This window comes from Canis aureus, chromosome 2 (assembly GCF_053574225.1).
Source record: "Canis aureus isolate CA01 chromosome 2, VMU_Caureus_v.1.0, whole genome shotgun sequence".
NCBI lineage: Eukaryota > Metazoa > Chordata > Mammalia > Carnivora > Canidae > Canis > Canis aureus.
In genome coordinates, this window is record NC_135612.1 from 14,144,136 (window position 1) to 14,167,822 (window position 23,687).

General features: G+C 38.2%; 1 protein-coding gene, 1 long non-coding RNA gene and 1 other non-coding gene across 5 annotated transcripts in view; 1 reads left to right on the top strand and 2 right to left on the bottom strand.

Annotated features, from left to right (window-relative positions):
* The window catches only part of LOC144293230 (uncharacterized), a 41,858-nt gene that overhangs the window by 16,692 nt on the left and 1,479 nt on the right, over positions 1-23,687 (top strand). The window contains exon 3 of one of the 2 annotated variants that reach the window (XR_013360645.1): positions 3,902-3,964. The exons of the other annotated variant lie outside the window; for it this stretch is intronic. This is a non-coding gene — a long non-coding RNA (uncharacterized LOC144293230). The remainder of the gene's footprint in view (positions 1-3,901; positions 3,965-23,687) is intronic. 2 annotated transcript variants of the gene reach the window in all.
* RHOBTB3 (Rho related BTB domain containing 3) overlaps positions 1-23,687 on the bottom strand; it is a 54,531-nt gene that overhangs the window by 9,130 nt on the left and 21,714 nt on the right. For both annotated transcript variants that reach the window (XM_077864249.1, XM_077864242.1), the window contains exons 6-10: positions 23,238-23,603; positions 15,072-15,184; positions 11,738-11,858; positions 6,939-7,112; positions 4,456-4,622 (exon numbers count right to left, since the gene is read on the bottom strand). In XM_077864249.1, coding sequence (XP_077720375.1) covers positions 4,456-4,622; positions 6,939-7,112; positions 11,738-11,858; positions 15,072-15,184; positions 23,238-23,603 — 941 coding nt within the window. The remainder of the gene's footprint in view (positions 1-4,455; positions 4,623-6,938; positions 7,113-11,737; positions 11,859-15,071; positions 15,185-23,237; positions 23,604-23,687) is intronic.
* Positions 2,761-2,913, bottom strand: LOC144303834 (small nucleolar RNA SNORA62/SNORA6 family). Its single transcript, XR_013370814.1, has one exon. It is a non-coding gene; the product is annotated as a small nucleolar RNA SNORA62/SNORA6 family (small nucleolar RNA).

The following is a 23,687-nucleotide window of genomic DNA, read 5'->3' on the forward strand; positions in this document are numbered from 1 at the left end:
CTTGCTGGCAGGCCACTTTGATACATGAGTATAGTTCTTTTTATTATTATTGTGGCAAAATATACATAACATAAAATTTGCCATTTTAAACTTCTCTAAGGGTACCAGTGGCATTAAGTACATTCACATTATTATACATCCATCATCACTATTTCCAGAATGTTTTTATCATCCCAAACTGAAACTCTATACTCATCAAATAATAATTCCCCTTTTATCCTAGTTACCTCTAGTCCCTGGTAACCACTATTCTGTTTTTCTCTAAGAATTTGACTATTCTGAGTATCTCATAAACACTGAATTATACAATAGTTATGCTTTCTTTGTCTGGTTTATTGTTTAGTATAATGTCCTCAAGTTTCATCCATGCTGCAGCATGCATTAAAATGTCATTCTTTTTTAGGACTGAGTAATATTCCACCATAAGTATATACCACATTTCATTTATTAATTCATCTGTTGATGGACATTTAGGTTATTTCTACCTTTAAGATAAATATTGCTATTTTAGGGAAACTCAAAAACATTTTATAAGCAATAAGGAATGCTAACCGAAGAAAGATTTATAATCTCAAATCTTAAGGAAAAAACTCAAAAAAGAGGTCTTTTAAAAAGTTATAATGTGGGAATATTTTCACATGTGAATACATAGGTTCCCCTAATTTTCATTATACAATAACAGAATTTTTGAATTGCAAGACATTTAATGGTTCACCAAATTCCACAACGCATCTTAACAATTTTTATTCACCTTAACTTTTAGCAGATAAATGTGAGTGATCTCATAGAGATAGAACCAAAATGTGTACCTATTTTAACAGAGGCCACCAGCACTATCAGATGATTAACCCAAAGCAGATAACCTACAAACAAAAGTTCAGAACATTGCCTAAAGGCTGTGACTTGAAAGAGAAGAAAGTTCACAGAAATGAATAGCTGGCTACAAAAACATGGTTAAAATGCAGAGTTTTATTTTTGATCAAGACTTAAGATATAATTGTAGGTTCTTAGCAAGAGACAGAAAACAGTTCACTGTAATAACTACTTTTTTGGAAGAAAATGTCCAAACCTGATAAAGCAGGTTTCTTTTTTTCTTTTTTTTACAATTTAATTATTTGAGAGAGAAAGTACACACACACACACACACACACACACACACACACGAGTGTGAGGGGCTGAGGGAGAGAACCTCCAGCAGACTCTCCACTGAGTACAGAGCCTGACTCAGGGATCTCACAACCTGAGCGGAATCCAAGAGCTTGATGTTTAACTGACCTCGCCACCCAGGCGACCCTAACAAACCAGGTTTAAACTGAAATAAACAACAGAATAAAAAAGAAAAGCTTCAAAAATACTATATACCAAATGCTATAACATTTAATAGCTCTGTGAAGAAGAATAATGGTGGAGAAAATACCCAGAAACTCACAAGGAAAAGATCAGAAACAAAAGTGGGGGCCTGAGGCACCAAGCATTAACATGCAGATTAGAAGTAAAATACTGAGATTAAAACTTTAATCTGGTTAACAGGACTTCACAAGAATCACTGAAGTTCAGCTAGTCCATGCTTAAAAGGGAGCAGAGATAAGGAGATGTCTACCTGATTTCCAAGGAATCAATCTGATTAAGGGAAAGAAGCTTGTCTTACATGTTAAGAGTTCAACTTCATGGAAACAGATGAACTTGAAGGTAGAGTCATGGTAAAGAATTGGGAGACGTTAGGGGGAAGGGAAGCAGAAGTAAGACTGCTCAACTATATCAAAGGTATGAAGGATGCTTTCCTGATAAACTGTGCAGAACTAGCAGAGATGACAATGGAGTGTTTGGGAATTTTGATTATTCAGAAAGCTATTCAAAGTCTAATTCTGCTGAAAGATGCTTTCACCTCCCAGAAGTCGAGAAACAGTGCAAGAAAAGTTAACTAAACTCTGACCAACAATATGAAGTGACTGGTGAACTAAAGCCTCAAACTGGGAACTTCAAAGAGAACAGGGGAAGAAAATGATCCTGTTATCTTGGATGTGTAACTGTCAAATGAGGGACCGCCAGGAACAGAATAAAGGAAAACTGGCAAATGGAGACTTATTCCTAGAAAACAGACAAGTCTTCAGAAACAAAAGTAAAATTCAAAAAGGGCTGGTATCTTAAACTTTACAAACCAAGAGAAACAAATAAGGATAATTACATAATCAGAAACCACCGAGTCAGGGAAAACACGTCAGGAAGAACCGCTGACAACGCAATCATAAATGACATTGGTGAGGAAACGTGTGCATACGTGCAAGCATGCAAGCTGAAGCATCAATGCAACCACCCAAGAAGCTCTCTTATGAGTGAACCAGAAGGATACAACAAGGCAAGAGAAACTTGTGATCATTTTTTTTTTAAGTATGCCAGACTTGGTAGAACGGTAGGAAAATGATATGTCAAAAATGAACTGAGGTTGTAAAGAATACCAGGAAGAATGAAAAAGAAATTCTAAACTCTAGAGGTTAGCTATTTATCCCAAGCTCAATGTGAATATATTACAAAGAGAGATCAAGCTTACTCAGTTTGGGGAGGAGGAGTTGTTTTACTTGTAGCAAGAATTACTATCACAGGGCAGCCTGGGTGGCTCAGCGGTTTGGCGCCACCTTCAGCCCAGGGCGTAATCCCCAAGACCTGGGATGGAGTCCCATATCAGGCTCCATGCATGGGGCCTGCTTCTCCCTCTGCCTGTGTCTCTGCCTCTCTCTCTCTCTCAAGAATAAATAAATAAAATCTTAAAAAAAAAATTACTATTACACTCCACTCGTTGGCCCAGAGACACTTGTGGTGTTAGCAGAAAACGTGGCCCTCGTGTGCACACTACCTACACTTGTGAGCTCAACGGCCAGCCAGCGGGCTCAGCTCCAAGATCCAACACTGTGCAGAAGGTTACTCGGTTTTTAAATTTGTTTTTAATCCTTAAAATTAAATATACAAGGTCTTAAGACTTGATTATGAAAGAAATGAACTCCAAAACAGTTAAGGAGACAGTAGGAGAAGACCTAGATGCTTTAAATGAATTCCCTTCTATGCCCAGAAATACACGTTGCTTAATGTATTCATCTCAATCTGGAGGCAAGCTTTTGGTGGTCAGTCTGTCCTTTGCTCCATTATATGGCTCCATAACTTGAAGACAAAGTTGTCATATTTTTCTAATACTGGATGTCAAAATTGATAGGGATAGCCAATAATATTTTACAAAGTCCTGTCACCAATGATGGATCAAATATATTCCTATAAAAAAGACCTAGAAGGTTCAGCCTACTGCAAGTTCAATATACAACTTTATATTCCATGACTGCTGCATGCCCTAAAACTGTCATAGGGCAGGGGATGGAATAGTAGAATAACCAAGGGTAGGACGATGCATCTGGATAAACTTCCTGCTTCGCCTTTAGTGAGAATGAGGAGATAATAGATCTCTACGTGGCACAACATCTGCAGCAGGTTCTAGATTTCAAAATCGCAAACCTAGTTTACCTATAGATGGGCCCAGTCCTTTGTCAGATTCATATTCCAGGGTCTTTGTAACTGCAGTTACTCACAATTAGATTAACTGTGTAAACTCTGTTTCCTAGAATGTATAGCAATATAATTCTTAAAAATGTCCTAAGCATAGAAGAAGCCAGAAAGTATGGTGCACTATAGTGATTCTCAACACAAACATTTTTACTGAATGTATTCATGATACCATGAGAGATATGAACAAACGGCATTTTGAAAGGATTTATGAAGTCCAGCAATACCTCCTACAAACAACTGAGAACTTCAAAACAAGTCCATGAAGTGAAAGAATGAACAAATGAACAAATAAATGAGTTTAGCCCAACCATCTCTATCAGTATGAATGACCAATCTGTCATTTTTCTTTCAGGAACCCTAAGATGTGACTGCTTTGGGGAAAATTCACACTCCGTTAACTGAGCCTCTACAATAGGTACTTCCTATTATGCTATTTTAAAAAGAATTAATTATTTAAGTCTTCATATTCCAAAGAGAATCTTTTTGTTGTTTTTTTAGTTCTTCAGAGGTGATTCTACAATTGCCCTTAATAATCAATTCCGAGCCTATTATGTAATTCTTTCGGCTAGCTCAACGAAATCCTTGCAATAGTTCTATGTCCTATAATGCCCATATGGCACAATAAAGCACCATACTCAAATGACTCTCACACAGGCCACTATTCAGTTGAAAAATTTCCTATCAGCAAACCCTTCTTTCTTAGAAAAAAACTACTCAAAAATCCAATGCTTTGAAGTTATCTAGTCACAGAAATTGTTGTGAGGGCACTTTAACCTCATTTGGCCAAACTTCCAAACTGAGACAAACACTGATGTATCTCTCAACAAGCAGAAATTTTTAAAAAGTAGTTTAATTTTTAGAAGACTAAAAAAAAAGTCGAACAACCTGATACATGGGGGCAATTACCTTGGCTTTTTTGAGCAGGTCAACTATATCCAGGTTCATGGATGCCAGCTCCCTGCTCGGCATGCTCTGCAGCTGTGTGATGATGAAGAGCTCACAGATGTGCTGCAGTCGGGACACCTGATACATCTCAGCACAGATCAGAAGACACATAGCCTGGAAAATGCCAGCTGATGCAGGAAGGGAAATAAGAGAAAATGGTCAATAAAGCCATTTCTTTTATGACCTAAAACAACAAAAAGCAAACCAACAACAATATAACAATGCTACAACATGCTACACAACAATGTACATCCAACGTGCAACAGAATGCACAGAAAAAGCCTTGAAGGAGTGAGTCTGCATTCTACACTATTATGTCACCTTATTTACTTATTTATTTTTAAAGATTTGGTTTTTAACTGATCTCTACACCCAATGCGTGGTACGAACTCATAACTCCGAGATCGAGTCACACACTCCGTTAACTGAGCCTCTACAATAGGTACTTCCTATTATGCTATTTTAAAAAGAATTAATTATTTAAGTCTTCATATTCCAAAGAGAATTTTTGTTGTTTTTTTAGTTCTTCAGAGGTGATTCTACAATTGCCCTTAATAATCAGTTCCGAGCCTATTATGTAATTCTTTCGGCTAGCTCAATGAAATCCTTGCAATTTTTCTTCTCCTGGCTTTAGTCCCTGGTTTGTTGTTTTTATTGAGGTAAAATAAACATAACATAAAATTTATCATTAACCATTAACCATTTTAAAGTGTACGGCTGAATGGCATTAAAGTACATTCACATTGTTGTGCAACCATCACCATCATCCATCTCCAGAATTTTTTTCTTCTTCCCAAACTGAAGCTGTACCCACTAAAGCAATAACTCCCCATTTCCCCCTTCCCTTAACCCCTGGAATCGCTCAGGTTATTTATGTTTTTGTTTTTTTTAACTTTCCTATAAGTGATTTTTCAGGCAATTCTCTTTCTAATCTCTCCTAAATTATTTGCAGTGTTTTGTAGCTAGGAACCAAGAACACTGTATGATCAATACTTAACACAATGAAAAGATTACCTTTCTTTCTGCCATTTCCCAATGCAAACATTGTAGTACTGATCTACTTTCTGATTATTCATTTTGACTCATTTTCTCCTCACACCTTTTACCAAGTTTTAAAGTGTTTTGACCTATTAGTGCTTCTCTATTTTTTCTAACTAGCAAGAGAAGACTCAAAATTTGAAGCTTCAATTACTCTAGTGGGAAGAAGACTGAGAAGCTAAATTTTATCATTTTAAATCTGGGTCAAAAAAATAAAAAAAAAAATTAAAAAAGTCTGGGTCAAAATTTTCATTTAATATACAAATTTGCCAGTATTATGATAAAATAAACAAGAACATGCATTCTGATGAGAATCGATACTTTCAGTTTTATTAAGCAAAAACATAATACTGACAGTATCAGCTATAACTGGTTCCAAGTACTCTACAGCTGGCTGCCAGACAGAATTTAGTTAAAAAAAGGACTTTTTTTTTAACTTCTAAAACCTTTCACTAGAGTCCTCATGACTTGTTTAAAATTTAAGAGATTTTAACAACAAATGTTGGAAATCTTCATAATATAAAAGTGAAAGCAATAACTCTGAAGAGAGAAATGGTCTGAAATGTGTTTTGTTTTTATATTTGCTGTAGTAGCTGACCAGGTTCCGTGATTCAGCTCTTGGGTTCCTTGAGTAAGGAAACCACCAAGGCTAGAATAAGTTGTGCTTGTGGCGGGAGCCATCTAGTGGCTGAGGATGAATTAATGGTGCTTCCATGCTGGCATCCCAAGGCTCTGGGGCTGTTGAAAGGATTTTGCAATTTCTCCAAGGAGACTCCAGCTAGAAAAAACCTGCAAGATTTGTTCCAACCGATAGCTGCCAAAGAGGACTAGTTTTTAGTCAAAGATAGTCCTAAGTCAGTAAATAGGGAAATAAATCCTGCAGTCCACTGGGCATCCTAAACATCTTAGGAAAAGTCTTTCGAGAAGTTACCTTAAGGAAAGTATGACTTTAGGACAAGTCAGAAGTCTTTTAAAAACTCCACATTCTCTGAGCCACAGAGATGACCAAGGGGTCTCAGAATTTTCAAAGTCCTTAAAAGTACCTCAATCACAAGCGAGAACCATAAAAACAGCTGCCCAAACCTCTTCTCTTTATGGAAGGGATGGTGCTCCAAGAAGCTCTCTCTCCCAATCTGTAGGATTAGTCCCTGGGTATCACAAAGCACCTCTATTTCTAGGCTGTCCACATAATCATCACACTGTTGGGGCTGACTGGGATGTAGAAGTGATTGAAAGTCCATTGTTGGTCCATTGTTGACCCAATCACCTCTACCTGACTAGCACATTCCATGATGTCAGCTCTGATAAATCTTAAGCAAAACAAAATTCACAGAGAGCTATTTATCAAAATGAGTTACAAAGAAACAAAAAATTGTGAAATATTATTTAATATTTATACTGCTCACCTGGGCAACAGGAGTCTGTGTATAAGTATTCTAAGAATGACAAGAAAGTCTCTTTGGAAACACCATAAACTGGAATCAGAACACTCTTTGCTTCCATGTAATTCCCATTAAACATGGCTGCCATCACTTCACAACGGGCCACCAGGATGGCCCTGTGGGCTGGCACTGTTGTACCTGCAAGGTTCAAAAGGAAATAAAGCTAAGTTACATTACCTTGTAGAGTTGTTATTCTAGCAATTTCCCTTTTAATTAGAGTGGTATCACATTAGGGGCAGCTAAGCTGATGTTAGAAAGCAAAGTTTGGGGAGATACCCAAAACTCTTTAGTTTTTAGTTGAAAAACAGAGCTCAAAAGTTGATTTTGAAATTAACAATTTATGAGAGGCAATTATTTGTTACTTAGTTTGCATTTTCTGAAGATGGAAACACCAAAATGATATATTTTGCTTTTTTTTTTAGATTTTAAAAATTTATTTATTCATGAGAGACACAGAGAGAGAGAGGCAGAGACACAGGCAGAGGGAGAAGCAGGCTCCATGCAGGGAGCCTAACGTGGGACTCAATCCCGGGACCCACCCCAGGATCATGCCCTGGGTCAAAGGCAGGTACTAAACCGCTGAGCCACCCAGGGATCCCCTTGCTTCTTGTTTTTATTATGAAACATGTATCTTTTCCAATTGGCTTGAAATATCATCATTCATTCTTACCCATGTGCCTCCTAAGAAAACACTGCTAGTATCCTTCTTGGACACACTCAATCAGAAAGAGGAAACTGTAGAAAGGGAACCATCCCTTGGCCTAAGCAGTCCATTTGCTACAGCAAGTACGGCAAGAGGCTCTTTTGTGGAGCCAACGGGAGCATTTCAGACATTATGGAAAATCTGGAAGGGATGACCCGGTCCCCACATGTCCCTCTAGTGTACTACCTCCTCAGGGAACAGTGCAGCTTCTGGGAGAGCCAGACCTACTTTACATTTTAAAGGCTCCTCAGCTCATACCCTTCTCTGAAGCTTATTAAACTAAACGGACTTCTAGTGAAAGCCTGCTAAGCTGTCCAGCTATGGTGCCATCATACTGAGGCATCACCAGATGGCACTCGGTGGAAAAGCAGTTCTCATCACTCTCAGCACCTCAGGAAACCATGAATCCACAGCGAGCCTTCAGAACCTTCAGTTCAGTCTAGATCAATTTGACACATCATTACTAAGCACCCACCATGTGCTAATCGCCATGTTAAGTATTAAAGATTAAAAAGATTTAAAGGACAAAACTACCCTGCTTTGGAGCACTCAAGCTTTTAGTTTGGTGGAAGACGCCAGAGCCAATAGGAATGATAAAGCCTTCCAAAAGTAACTCTAGGAGCCAAACCACTCTGTTCTGCTCAAGTCTTCACCTACACACGCTTAAAATCTCACACCTCTCAGGGGCATATGTTCCATGCTATGCAAAATATTCTCATATATTTTACGATTAGGGGCACCTGGGTGGCACAGTCAGGTAAGCATCTGACTCCTGGTTTCAGCTCAGGTCGTGAGCTCAGTGGCAGGAGATCGAGCCCTGCATCGGGCATTGTGCTCAGCAAAGGATCTGCTTAAATCTTTCTGTCTCTCTCTCTCTCTCTCAAATAAATCAACACATCTTTTTAAAATTTTTTTAAAAATTTAGAGTAATTGGATTCTTCAGCTTCTTTAAATCCAAGCAAAACATTTCCTGATTCAGAAAAGAACAGATTCACCTAAGCCCAGTGACTTTCCCCAAAACCAATAATCCCTTAGGATTCACAAACAATGCCCAACATTGATAGTTCTGAGCTCAATGCTTAGAGCTATCATTGGTACAACTGCCCTTCTCAGAAGAGCAGGGAAAGAGGCTACATACAGTGAACATCGTTACCAGCTCATCACACACCTGCTAGCAGGCATCATCCCCTCTCGGCTCTTTCCCCTCCCTCCCCTTTTGCCATGAGGCCGCCTGCTCTCAATGGAACAGTGTCCACTGATGGGGATGACCAGTTTCCATGGTTAAACATGATTTAATGATTATCCTTGTACACAGCAATTCACAAAGAATCCAAACAGGTAATAAAATTGGGATTGTGATTCTAAGGTTTGAAAATCTGAAGCAGGACTCTATTGGAAAAAAGAAAAGGAGAAGCATGGCTTAACAAACTAGACAGCCTTTCATTTGGGTTAAGCAGAGGGATTTCAGATTGACCAAAGATACCAAATGGAGAGTAGGTGGGGAAGGAATTTGATAAGTAACCTTGGAATTTTAACAGAAACTTTCCATTAATAATGTAGTTAAAACAGAGTTACAAAACTAGCAAGAAAATACCCAATACCTTAAAGCATGTCAAGCTCATTTCAAGCTTTGAATTTGGTTTGGAAAACCATTATACCTCCAGTTCAGAAAAATCATCACTTCTGTTTCTCACCTTTTCCACCTACTGTTTGAACCTGTAAACTGTTCTATCATGAAGCTATAATGCAATACCTCAGTATAGTCACATTTTCAACATAGTATATAAACTGTATAAATACATAAACACTGTATCAAATGCCCAATGAACACAATCCAGGGTTCTTACACGAACCAGCAATACAATAAGGCTGAAGCATTAAAGGGGGGGAGCATCAATTTTCTAGTTAAAAGATAAATATATTCTTTGAAAATGTAAAGGCCTAAAGTATCTTTCCTTTGTAGTATTCAATTGCTGTTACAGTTTTAGAAGCTTTTGTTTTTAAGGAAAAGTGCTTAAGAGTAAAATGAAATTCCAAAGCCCAAGTTTTCTAATAAACTTAACATAAATTATCAAAGTCCTTTGTTTTTATTATACATGGAAATAAAATCCTACATTTGTCATACCTTCTTTGCATTATTTCCCAAGTTTGAAAAATGAAATTTTTAGAATTTTTACTCTGAAAACAGGAAACTTGCCTAGTTCGAGAGAGATTCAGAATATGTACCATTAGGCCTTTATATATACCTTAATATGCAGCATATCTCAATTCTCATGAGCACTCTTCCAGGTAGAAATTAGTATCCCCATTTTATAGGCAAGGAAACAAAAAAGGATCAGAAATGTAATAAAGTAGCACAGGCACTGCAATACGAAATTAGGCACCCACACAGGATCCCAAACAGGACTTTCTAGTCCCGGTCACTACCACCTCAACAAACTTAACACTAAAAATGACCTTTTAGAAGCTATCTGGTTCACCCTCTTCACTCTGGAAATGAGATTTAATAAAGCAAAACACATTAAGTGACCAGCCTAAGGACACATGCCGGTTGGAATGCAAAGCCAAGGCTGAAGCTAGGGTTGCAAACGGTAGGCACAACCTGCCTCTAGAGGAGAAATAGTGCTCCTTTCTGCACACTAGAGCTCCCTCCTCAAACTCTTCAGAAGCTAGGCTTCCTTCTCCTCCCACAGATGGCGGAGAAGCTGGTGCTAGACCCTGCTTCCACCCATGCCTGCTTGTCCCACCTCCCGACCTCGGGAGGCCTTGGTTTCTGAGCTGTGAGGCTTCAAAGAACATCAGCAAAGGCCCACAACTAGCCCTCCCACAGCCAGCCTCTGCATGGCTAGGGGTGCGGTGAGGTACCTGCAACAGTGTCGGGAGGTGGAATTGTGAAAGAAAGCAAGAGATTATAAGGAGAAAGAATTCTCCACATCACTATTTTTCGCTTAACATATATTTTCCTATGTGGCATATTCCTTTTGAAAAGCTTTTCAGTAGGTTATATTAATATGATGTTTGGTGTGAAGGCCTCCTATGCAATTTATAAGCAAATACAGTCTCTTACTAGCTTTTTTCCCCCCCATAAAATGTTTTATTTATTTCAAGGTCACTCTTATTGTCCCATTCTCAGTGTCTCCTGCTCACATTTCAAACAGAGCTGACTGTAGCTTATCAGAAGGCACCTGGGAAAGTTTCCAATTCACTGTTTGTCTTGGCAAGTGGCCAGATGTTAAAATGAATCTTTCCGAGGAAAAAATTTAAAAAGCAAATGGCTGTTAATTGCCATACATTTCTCTCATAAAATTAGAATTATATCTTACTTCTAGATAATACTTATTACATTTGGAAACGACTCCTACCTTCTTGCATAGGGGAAAGTACTTAACAATTCATTTTTAAGATTATGCTTTTAATCTACTGAAGTGGCAAAATTATCCAAGTGAATAATCAATAATGGGCATTACAACAGCTTGTCATTATTAAAATTAGGGAGCATTACTTTCCTACAGAGATAAAAAGCAGCTCTCAGTTGCTTTGGTGATAATTCTCAGAGTGCTGCGAGGAATAAATGTAGCAATATCTATCCATGCCTAATGTAAGCTAGGCATGACCCTCACCGCATGGTTAGTTCCTTTTGTTCAAATAAAAAGGAAGAGAAGTAAATAAGTTACAGGTAATATAAGGTTAAGGGAGCTGTTTCAGATGATTCAATAACTAGTATCTTAAAGAAATACATGGGACAAAAATATACAATGAGGGAATTACAGATCTCCATTCCACACTGGTCTCTAAAAGTTAATGAAGCATATGGTAAGGGCAAACAAAACAAAACAAAACAAAAAACCCACAGACCTAGGAAAATATAAATTTCTTTCCTTGTTTTAACAAAATACTTCATTTCCCCAGATTTTGCTGAAATTCAGCCAGTATTAATCTATAGCCTGCATTAGAGAATAGACATTTCTCCACCCAAAATATTCAAAGCTAAAATAGAAAGTTAGGTTAGAAAATAAGAAATAAAAAATAAGTACTGAACTTTGTAAAAATTGAACTATACCTTGTATTTCGAAGACAACATCAGCAAGCATTGGTTTATTAAGGAAGAACTTGAGGGAAGTGTTATAAAACCACAGGGGTTTTCTGGCTTGGTAAGTTTTACAATTCCTTAGACAATTAATCTATAAGGGAAAACAAAAATACAAAAGGAAATGTTGTAAAATACGCTCTAGTAATAAATACAAAGGTTGGTTAGAGAATTTAGAAAACTGTACTAAATGTCTAAAGAAATACTGATTACCTCCTCCTTGGCACCTTTGATTATAGCTGTCAAGAATTACATGTGCTACCTGAGAACGAGCAACACTGCACTGTTTTAACATTCTCAGCACAGAGTGAACTGGCTAAGGGAAAACTCAGAGAAATGGGGGTCCTGAGTCCACGCACGTCCCTGTTAGCTGGGAAACAGACAAAGTCAACCTCATAGAATGCCTAGCAAAATAGGTTTACATATACAACCTGTTCATATGTTCACTAACTAAAAAAGGACACACAGAAAAATCTATTTTGTAATTTTCAGAAATATGTATTTCCTCCATCACATCATGTCTTACTACGTACTAGATCAACATTAAAATATCTGAGAGTGATGAACTAACTAAAAAAGGACACACAGAAAAATTTATTTTGTAATTTTTAGAAATATGTATTTCCTCCATCACATCATGTCTTACTACGTACGTACTAGATCAACATTAAAATATCTGAGAGTGATGAACGTATTCATCTCCATCTCAATGTACAATCTTATAATCCTAAATGTCTTTCTACCCACAGCTGGGATTCCTGGCATCTCTAAAAGGTTGCCTGGACCTCCGATCTGGAGTTCTGGAGAACTTCTTCCATGACTACACCTTCCTGGGCTCCCATACCTGCTCGCTCTAGGTGGTGGCTTCCAGTAATAGTGCCTCTGACTGAGTGGTCTCCAGCCCCCCACTCCACCCCACTCAGGATTTGGTGCTTCATTTATTCTTCCAGTAATCTTTCAGACGTTCCTTTGTTCTAGCCCCAGAATTCGAGGGCCAACCCCTCTTCCCTCACCCTCCACCCACTTCCCAAGCTGAATATTAGGACCTCTGCTGGGGTCAGAACTCTGGCCTCTGCTTGGCCATCCAGGGAATATGAAAAGCTTCATTCCTAAGAAATAATCCAGCATACAACTGTAGCAATAAGAAAATGGCACCTACTCTCCACTCTGGATTAATCCACTATGGTGGGAAGTTAGAATATTTGGTAAAAGGAAAACAGAATTATTTTCCTTCCTCACAAGGAGGAAAGAAACACACTCCAGAATGATTTCTATGAGCAAGGCAAAGAAGCAAAAAAGGATCATACAAATCCTGGTCCTATAAAACACATTCTCAGATTCCGTATATAACCTACATATCAAAGGAATTGGTAGAGAGGATTCAGGTGAATGCCACACACAAAGCAGAGCAAATCAAAAAGCATCACAGAACTTGAGAACCAGCAAGGGCTTTAGAAATCATCATTTATTCCTCATTTTACAGAAAGTCCTGAGGAGACTTGCTCAAAGCCAGGAATAATTAATTCATGGCCAATTCACAATTTATTTTACTTTATTTTATTTTTAAGATTTATCTATTCATCCATTCAGAGAGAGCGAGAGAGAGGCAGACACATAGGAAGAGGGAGAAGCAGGCTCCATGCAGGAAGCCCGATGTGAGACTCCATCCCACGTCTCCAGGATCACACCCCAGGCTGCAGGCGGCGCTAAACCGCTGTGCCACCGGGGCTGCCCGCCAATTCACAATTTAAATGTATATTTCCTGATTCCTAACTCAAGGTTATGTCTCTGTGTTGTACTCGGTAAATGAGAGAGATCTTTACCCTAGGGAAGCATAAGAAGAAAGCACGGAACTCATCTCTCCTTCTGTATAAAAGAGGGAATTTAGTTCAATATCACAGAATCATATAGCCCCCAGCCTCCTCTTCCTCAACAGGAATTCATTATTTTTCTCAGTACACAAAGGAATGACCGTTTAAAATCACACTCAAGGAAAGGCTCAGGTTTAGAAGACTTTTGTCCTCATCATTCATATAAAGTTTATCAATCTGTGTATCATGAATACTATGTAGGCATATATTATGGATGTATGGATAGATTGATTGATAGATCAATCATGAATCTGTGTAAACAGATTCCTTTGTCATCTAGGCCTTGAATTTGAAGGAAAAAAAGGAAGATAGTAGTTTGGACAGAACACTGATATATATGGTATATACCTTTTCACTAGTCAATAAACAAGTAATCTAGAGAACTTCTGAAAAACAGAATGGAGCTTTATGTGCACATTTCTACAAATGCATTACTTAGTTGAATTACATTGCAAGAGAGCTACCACCCTACCATACCCCTGTAAAACTGGAAGTTTCTGTATACCTGCTTATAAGAAAAGCCTTTCCCTTTAATACTACATCACTTTAATTTTTTTTTAACAAATAAGTCAGGAATCTTCATTAAAAGCTAGTACAATTTTAAAGCTTTAATTTAAAAAATATTAATTTAAAATGTCATTAACTTAGGTTGTAGAATTGACAAAGCCATCTGTATAAAAAACTGAAGAAATAATAATTTTTCTTACATTTAATAGAAGCCTATATTCTGGTAGGCACTGCACATAACTTACCTTTTAATCTATTGTAGCCAATTTGTTTATCACAGAATCTGAAATAAGAATACACTGGCTAAATTGTATAATGTAGTTGTCTCTAAAATTAACAAATTTATTTTTAAAGCCCTTACAGATTGTACAGCCTAAGTGACTGTAGTTTAAACATGTACACATTTAGGACTGTACACAAAGTCTGTATTTTATAACCTTTGACCTAATTTATAATTTTTAACCTATACAAGATGAGAAACAAATCCTTAACTGCCTACCTGATTAAACATTTCTCAGAATTCCTGAAAAAGGCACACAAAGAAACTGCCTTGCTCCTGAAAACTACTGGGACTTGAATTCTGAGAAGGGAGAAAGCTTAACTGGAGCTGGACAAATTCAACAGCCCTTCATTCTTGACATAGATTGCATATTCCTGGAGCTCTAGGGGAATATTTCAGAGGATGGAATTCACAAATCAACATTTTAAAGACAATAACACACATATTTTAATTCTTAGGATGAATTAAAATCTGAAGTAGTGAGAACATATTTGTGTTTAAAATATTTAAATGGCAAAAACAGACTCAGGAAAAACCTATTTATACCCTGTTGACTCTTCTCATGACTCAGTATTATTAATTTATCATAGTATATTTGTTAAAATTCAGAGAACATCCAGGTAAATTGATTTTCAATAAAGTAATTTACCTTTCCTGGTGTTTTTAAAATGCATTTAACTTTCTCAATTACACTTGAAACATCCCCAGAATCTTTCACTTTCTTCCTGATATCGTCTTCCAATTCTTCCCACTGAAAAGCACCTGCAAACAATATATGTTGGATTTTTATGTTAAAACAGTAAATACAAATGAAGCTTTCTCATTAGATATCACTGTTCCTTCTTTTAGTATTTTTTTACATATCCTTGTAATTACACTAAAACATTTAAACAATTCTCACATTTTTATAAAAAATCAGTTTGCCTTCCCCTAATGTATTTCTCAAAACCTAAAGCCTGCCTCCCCTGGACGGTTGCCACCTCTTTACAGTAGACGGTCACCTAAAAATGATAGCAATGGCCAGAATATTAGTTGCCATCACAAGTAGTCCTTCCTACACTCAAACTATTTAGTTGCTCTAAGTAAGAAGGTCGATGTGTGTTTTTTTTTTTTTCTAAACTGAATTAAATCATCCTAATCATGGAGGACGGTGACTACCATGACGTAGAGGAAGAAGCAGTAGGAACAGAATACATTCAGAAGGTCTTGCACATTGTCAGGGTCAGATCAGGATGTTCAATAGCCATCTCTACAGAACCAACCTGAAGAAGGGAGGCAGATAATGTCTTGCTGAGCTACATGACCATGGCACTGGAGCAAATCACTGCCTCTGGTCCCTCCCTGCCCTTGTCCTCACCCCAACCCACTTCCAAACTATCTCTTATTAGGCTCATTTCACATCTGTCCCACACTGTCAGTCCCTCTTCTGTGTCTTACAAAACTATTTGATGGTCAACAAAAGTTCTCCTTTCTCTAAGCACTTCTCTCACTTGGCTTATAGCAGCTTCCTAAAAAGCCTATCTGCTCCTCAGTGGCCTTCTCCTCACTGAATCAATCCCAGTACTTAATGCTGATAAGTTTCCAAAAGTATGGTTCAGATGACAATATGTGAAGAGATGACTCCTATCTATTTCATGCCTTATAGGAAGTCCTAGCTCCTAAAAACATAATTAACCAAGGGGTAGGGAGGGCAGGCATAATTGGAAGACCCAGGCTCTAGTTCTATCTCTGCCATTCATTACTGGTGTGACTTTCAGCAAGTCATTTCACCTCTGTGTAACTCATGATCCTTTTTGATCTCTCAATCTATTTCTTCTGATGTCCCCTTTTCTGTATCCAGAACTTTGCCAGATGTCTTCATGGACATTAGGGGTGGAGAGAGCACATAATAAAGATTTACTGAACCAATGAGATTAGGCAATTGCAGCCAGACTCAGCCAACTGATTCAAAGCTACTTTGAAGAGTCAAGTGATAGTCCAGTGGCTCTTAGGTGTCATTACAGTCGAGCCCTGTAGCACTTGGCACTCTAGAGTATCTTTAAACTTCTTACTTAACCTGCATATTTTCTAGAAAGTGGGAGAGGGAAAGAGGGCCCTGATCTAGGCTATTTGCAACCTCTGTGGTGCAAATATTCCCACCATGGCCAAATTCATGCCACCAACATGACATTACAGAGCAGAGTTGGGAAGAGATAAACACAATCAGCTTTCACAGGCCAGTGCCAGCCAGCTCCAGCACACCACTGCTTCTTCCTACCTTTGATGCTCTTTTTCTGACTTCACTGTCATCTCCCCTTCCTCCTCAAATTCCCAAAGGTTTGCAATCTAGAAATGTCCATGTTTTTTGTTTTCATTTTTCTGCACTAAGGATTTTTAACTTTAAAGTCGCATACTCCTTTTGCAATCTGCTAAATTCTTTGCACTGTGTCTCCAGAAAATTTCCCATACGCACATAGACATTACAGTCTATATTAAAATGTCAGAAGTTAAAGAACTCCTGAGAATCCAACAGAACCCAGATCAAAAGAATTTACTGTATGCCAGTGATTGTCAGCTATAGTTGTGCCTTACATTTACCCGAGATCTTTCATAAAATACTATCAAGGAGGTATCATTCCCAGACCAATTAAACTAGAATTTCTGGGGCTGGAGCCCAGACATCATTTTAAAAGGCTCATAGATGACTTTAAGGTGCACAGAGTGCTATTGATCACTGTTCTTCAGACATTTCACCCATGATCAAAAACCAGGATCAGCAGTATGTGGCAAGCAGTAGGTATTTTTGATAGTTTACACTCACACATGCTAAGGGAGACAACAGATATTATCTCCTAAAAAAATAAATTGTACTAACAAATACCTACACAGTATCTCCTTTCAGAATATTATTTGAGAGAAAGCAAGAATTAAGTCAAAATACATGGGATTAACAGCAGGTAAATCCCTAAATTAACAGTAGGTAAATGTCATGGAGTTCTATCTCTGCCACTCATTTATCTGAGAATAGACATAGAAAGATTCAGTAACTAAAAATGAAAGTAAGACAAGTTTATAGGGCACTCTAAGGATTGGGCTGTTCTTATAATTAGAAATGCTAATGAGTCATCTTTGACATGCTTTGGTCCAAATTAAGCAATAATCCTTATACTTAAAGACTTTCTTTTCTTTTTTAAATCGTGGTAAAAACGTTTACCACGTGGGGTGCCTACAGATGGCTCAGTCAGCTAAGTGTCTGACACTTGATTTTGGCTCAGGTCATGATCTTGGGGACTTGGGATTGAGCCCCCATCAGGCTCCATAGCCAGCAAGAAGTCTGCTAGAGGATTCTCTCTCTCCATTTGCCCCTCTTCCTGCTCTCTCTCCCCCACTAAAATAAATAAGTAAATCTTTAAAAAGAAGAACCTCTAACATGTGATCTTTTTGACAGAATTTTAAGTGTACAATACAGTATTGTTAACAATAGCCATGATGTTGTACAGATCTCTAGAACTCACTCATCTTGCATAACTGACTGGGATTTTCTATTTAGTTAACTTCTCAGAGCACTGACTGAGGTTCTTAGGGAACACGGTATACTCATGCATGCAAGCTGCATTTTTAGGCAGTGCAGAAAAGAGCATACCGTAGAATAATTTCAAGAGTTGGAAGATACTAGGCAAGCTGAAGATGAAAACTCATTTCCACATGTTCATTTACTCTGGTGGCATTTCAACAAGATGTGAAATTCTAAGGGCCATCTGTGGTATGAAGAGCTCAAAGCAAAATTCCTGAGGCTCTTACATACATTTCAATTCCTAACCATCTGAAATTGTGTGAGTCAGGAATTTGCAAGCATAATGACTATCAAGTATTGCAAGAATGTCACACCGTATGCCAATAAAACTTGCCCGCAAACTGCTGGCCTCACTCTTTCTCTCTGAGTAATAGTCTTTCGGCCCTTATATAGTATACAGTGTGAGCTGTTATCTAATGGAAAATTAACATACACAAATCACATACTTCTACTGTGTCTATTTATTTAGAAGCCTGAATAGGAGAATACACTGGAGCCTTATGTTAACCAGACCATTTAACTGACCTTTCCTAAATACAGGACCCAAACATCCATAGTGACATATATAAAAAATTTCAAATTCCTGAAGATTAAAAAGAAGTATCTTATTTAGAGGAAATTAAGACATTCTTTGTAATTTGGTTAAAAAAAAAAAGTAGGTGATAGATTGAAGATGGTTTTTCAGTCCATGTTTGCTCAGGGCAAATATTCCTGAGCAAGCCATGCTGTGTTATGGAGTTCACCTTGGCATTACCAACCCTACAGACATGAGTACAGACAGCCCCTGTCTTCACTGCCCCCCTAACATAACTTGTGGGTAGGCCAGGGCTTCTATGAGGAAACCACTGAATAACTGGTCTTAAAACTTGTGCTCGGTTCAAAAGTTTTAAAATGACCAACAGCAGCAGCAAGAAAAACAAGCAAAACAAAAAATTTCATAAGCCTGGCCTCTTTATTAAAGTCTCTAAATATATATATATGTGTGTGTGTGTGCGCGCGCGCGCTTAAAATTTTCCTTTGATTTGATAAAAAATATTTTTTTTCCTAAAGATTTTATTTATTCGAGAGTGAGCATGCAAGAGAGAGAACATAAGCAGGGGGAGGGGCAGACAGAGAAGGGGAAGCAGAATCCTCGCTGAGCTGGGAGCCCAATGTGGGGCTGATCCCATGACCCTGAGATCATGACCTGAGCCGAAGGCAGACACTTAACGGACTGAGCCATCCAGGTGCCCCTGATAAAAAAATATTTCCTAAATAAACGGTAATCTATGCACAAAGACTAGAGGATAAAACAAAACAATAAGTGTTTAGACATCTGAAGAGTAGGAATTGTGATTTTTTTTTCTTAACTAATTTTCTCCATTTTTACAAACTTGTCTTTACCATACAAATACAACTTTAGTATCTTTTTAAACATAATTTTAAAAAAAGACAATTTAAACATCACTTTTGTTTGAGTCTGAGGTTATACTCCATAAATACAGTATAAGTAGTAAGTACCTGCTAAAGCATTTATTTTCCCTGCTCCTCAAAGCATTGGGGTCTCCCTGAAGCCTCAGGTCAATGGTCTGTGGCCCAGCTCTTACCTGACACCACCTCTTCTCTGGTTCTTGACATACAAGGAGAGAACAAACAGAGCAGAAATGCAACAGCTCCGTGTCAGGTTGGGAAGCCTGGGCTCTGAAGTGGTCAAGGGCCGTAGCAAGCTTTCCTTGCCATGATGATGCACCTCTGCCTCTAACTGCTATTTCCAGGCTCATTTAGTTTTCACCTGTCCACAAAGCACCCACCTGCCCCACCCTCAGGCAGGGGCTCCAGTTCCCAAGAACTCCCATGAGTCAGTCTTGCAGCTGACCCCATTCTGACTTTGTGCCCTGAGACTGATAACTGGGTCCCTCTGCTGGGCCTCTAGACTAAATGCCAGGCTCTTATTCCCCTGGCTGTGCCTGGCACCCAGTTCTTCCCAGAGCATGTAGTCCAAAGCATCAGCATTACCTGGGAGACTGCTAAATGCAGAACCTCATGCCCCACCCGTGGGCCTACTGACTCAGAATCTGCACCTGAGGGGCGCCTGGGGGGCTCAGTTGGTTAAGTGTCTGCCTCAACTCAGACCTCCCTTCGGCTGAGGTCATGATCTCAGGGTCCTGGGATCGAGCCCCATGTTGGGCTTCCTGGTCAGCGGGGAGTCTGCTTCCTCTTCTCTTTGCCTCTCTCCCTGCTCATGCTCTCTTCTCTCTCTAGTAAATAAATAAAATCTTAAAAATAAAAAAAAGAATCTGCACATGAACAAGATTCCTAGCTCACTTGCATGCATATCAATTTGAAAAGCACTGGTCCAAATGACGGACAAGCGGTAGCACCTACACCTGTTGTCAGAATAATGGCCTTCCTGAGGTTGATCTCCAGAGTAATGGCACTTCCTTATTAAACTCTTGTCTTGCCTGCTCTACTCTGTCCTCCTACTGTCATCAGAGATGAGCTTGCCAAAGCCCAGTCTGATCATGCTTAGAATTCTAGAACAGCTTCTATGAACAGCTTCCAGTCAGCTTGCCAGCCTCGTCGCCTGCAAGCCTTCACCTCCCGCTATGCTCCAGCCATGGCAAACTGTGTGGTTCCTGGAAAACAGCAGTTACTAAAGATTACATTTTCCTTAATGCATGTTTCCCAAAAGGGGGCTGAGGAAAGGACTCGTTTTCCTTCCCCTTTTCTTCCATCTACATGTATTAATTTTGCAACTTAGAAGTAACTCTCTGCAAAATAGACAAGCAGGTCTGTCACTGGAGATACAACTAACTTTTATTGCTACCTTGTTAAAGAGGATATAACTGACTTCAAAGTGTTCATGTGCCTTTGAAGGTATTCAATAGATACTGTAGTAAACTTGCTGAGTAACTCATAATTTCAACAGTAACCTCATTGAAAAGTCAAACACTTCATAGTTCTCTAAACATCATTAAAGACATTTTTACTTTTAAAATATAAACATTTTTGTTTTTCAGAATTAGCCTTAGATTCTAAGCTGTGAGACTCAAAGTTTAAACATGGAAAACTGTAGTACTAAATGAAGTGTTTCACTAGTCTGTTTTATTCGTGCAATGATTCACAGCTACTAGAGTCTACTCATTAATTCAACCAACACAAAACCTGCGATGTTGAAGGCACTGTGTTGGTGTGCTCTGTAGGAGTGGTTATTTATGCCTCTTCTAAGCCAATACTCACTGAATAATGGGTTTAAGACCTACCACCACCATTCTACCCCTATGTAGGTACAGGTATATACAGAGAGGTTTTTTTTTAACTTATCTTTAAGTAATCTCTCCACCCAATGTGGGGATGAACTCAAGAACCCAACATCAAGAAGTGTATGCTCTAGCTACTGACTGAGCCAGCCAGGCACCCTCATATATATATATATACATTTAAATCCACTTAAATCTTCATACTGCAATATGAAATCAATATACTTCATACTGTACTTTTTTAAACCATTAATTTTTATTTTAACTTATAATAAAACTATGTAACAAAAGCCCAAATGAAAAAAATATTATTTTAACATCAATTATTTCAAATGAAGACTACCCAAAAGTTTCTTACAAATATGAAACAGCACTTTATTTGCAAACCTTTATAAACGTATCTGTCCCCCATTCTGAAGTCTAAAAATAGATTATAAATGTTTCTCCATCCACATTCCAGAGGAGTGACCTTAACTTAAGATTTCATCAGTACATGATTCCAAGTGAAAAATTAAAGAAAGGTCTCAGAAATTTTCTATTTAGATGCTTTCTTTAAAAATCATTTTATATCAATTATTTTCCATTCTTAAATGGGACACTTGGATGTGATACCTTCAATGCACTGGCAAAAATGACTCAGATAAAACTTCTATTTTTTAAAATATATAAATATTTTATATAAAATAAAATATATATATATAAAATATATAAATTTTAAAATATAGCAGTGATACCTTCAATGCACTGGCAAAAATGACTCAGATAAAACTTCTATTTTTTAAAATATATTTTTAAATATAACAAGTATTTAAAAGGACAAGAGAGGAGATCCCTGGGTGGCTCAGCAGTTCAGCGCCTGCCTTTGGCCCAGGGCGTGATACTGGAGTCCCGGGATCGAGTCCCGTATCAGGCTCCCTGCATGGAGCCTGCCTCTCCCTCTGCCTGTGTCTCTGCCTCTCTCTGCCTCTGTCTCTCTCTATCATGAAAAAATAAATAAAATCTTAAATAAATAAATAAATAAATAAATAAATAGGACAAGAGGAAAAATAATTGATAAGCCCTATCTTAAAAAGATAAGCACACAGTAAGAAAAAAAAGTAAAATATAAACTAGTCAAAGTTGCGGTGCCTGGCTGACTCAGTTGGTAGAGTGTGTGACTCTTGATCTTGGGGTTGTGGGTTCAAGACCCACACTTGGGGCCAAGATTACCTAAAAATAAAATCTTCAAAATAAGCAAACTAATTAAATAAAATAAAACAGCCAAGGTTGATCAGATCTCAGCCTTAAACTAACTTCAGGTATTATTTCCAGTTCCTAAACTGAATGCAGGTACTTTGCTAAATTCTCTCAATTATATCCAAAATCTAAGAGTAAAACAGAAAAGTGAATAAATAGCCAGCTTTTAAGATGCAGATACTGAAGCATGTAGGTGACTCAGTCGGTTAAGCATCTGACTCTTGGTTTTGGCTCAGGTCATGATCTCAGGGTCATAATCTCAGGGTTCTGAGACCAAGCCCCACATTGGGCTCCTCGCTCATTGGGGAGTTGGCTTCCTCTCTCCCTCTGCCCCTTCCTTCGCTCATGCTCTCTCTTGTGCATGCTTCTGCACACCCTCTCTCTCTCTTGCTGTCTCTCTCTAAAATAAATAAGTATTTTTAAAAGATGTAGATACTTATTTTCATTCACACTTTGAAAATCTTGTTTCTTTAGAGTTAGACTAGACGATAAATTCTAGTGTTTTCACATTTTGGATATTTAAAATACTAACATATCTGCTCAGGAGGAAAAGAAGTTATTTTCACAAGTAGATGTAAAACCAAGGCAAATAAACTTACAAGGAAGATGGAAAGCTTGAACAATTTACATATATATACCACAAAGACTATTTCATGTTAGGATCATAATCCTTACCTCAGATGATAGAAAGAAGATAAATGTGACACTAACCAATACACCTGAGGACCAGAGACATGGTTCCTTTCAAAAACTTAAGAGAATATACCAGAACCATTTAACAGGATACCTGAATAAATGAAGCGCAGAATGTCCGATAAACAGGAACAGAAGAGGGCGTCTTTAACAATGACACGTAAGGGCGGGTTGCCTGGAGAATCCTGGCTAGCACCTGGAAATGCAGTGTCTCTGTTTATACTGAAGAGGTCCTGGGTTGTCCGGATGATACTGGAATCCTGAATGTCAGCGGGACTCTTCACATTGAAAAGTAGCATGAAAACATGGCTTACGGCACACAGAACAATCTTGTGGGCCTCAGCAACTTCCTTTAAATCTGAGTTGTAAAATACCACGTCCACACACTGGCAGCAGAACAGCAAGTTATTTAAATCAGAGTTATAATGCGATGCTTCAGCCTTTAAGACAGGCATTTTTTCTGTTTCAAAAACAAAATAAAAGTGATAAGTTATTCTTTAGGTCTACACAATCATTTCAGGTTTCTTTTAAGCACGACAAAATA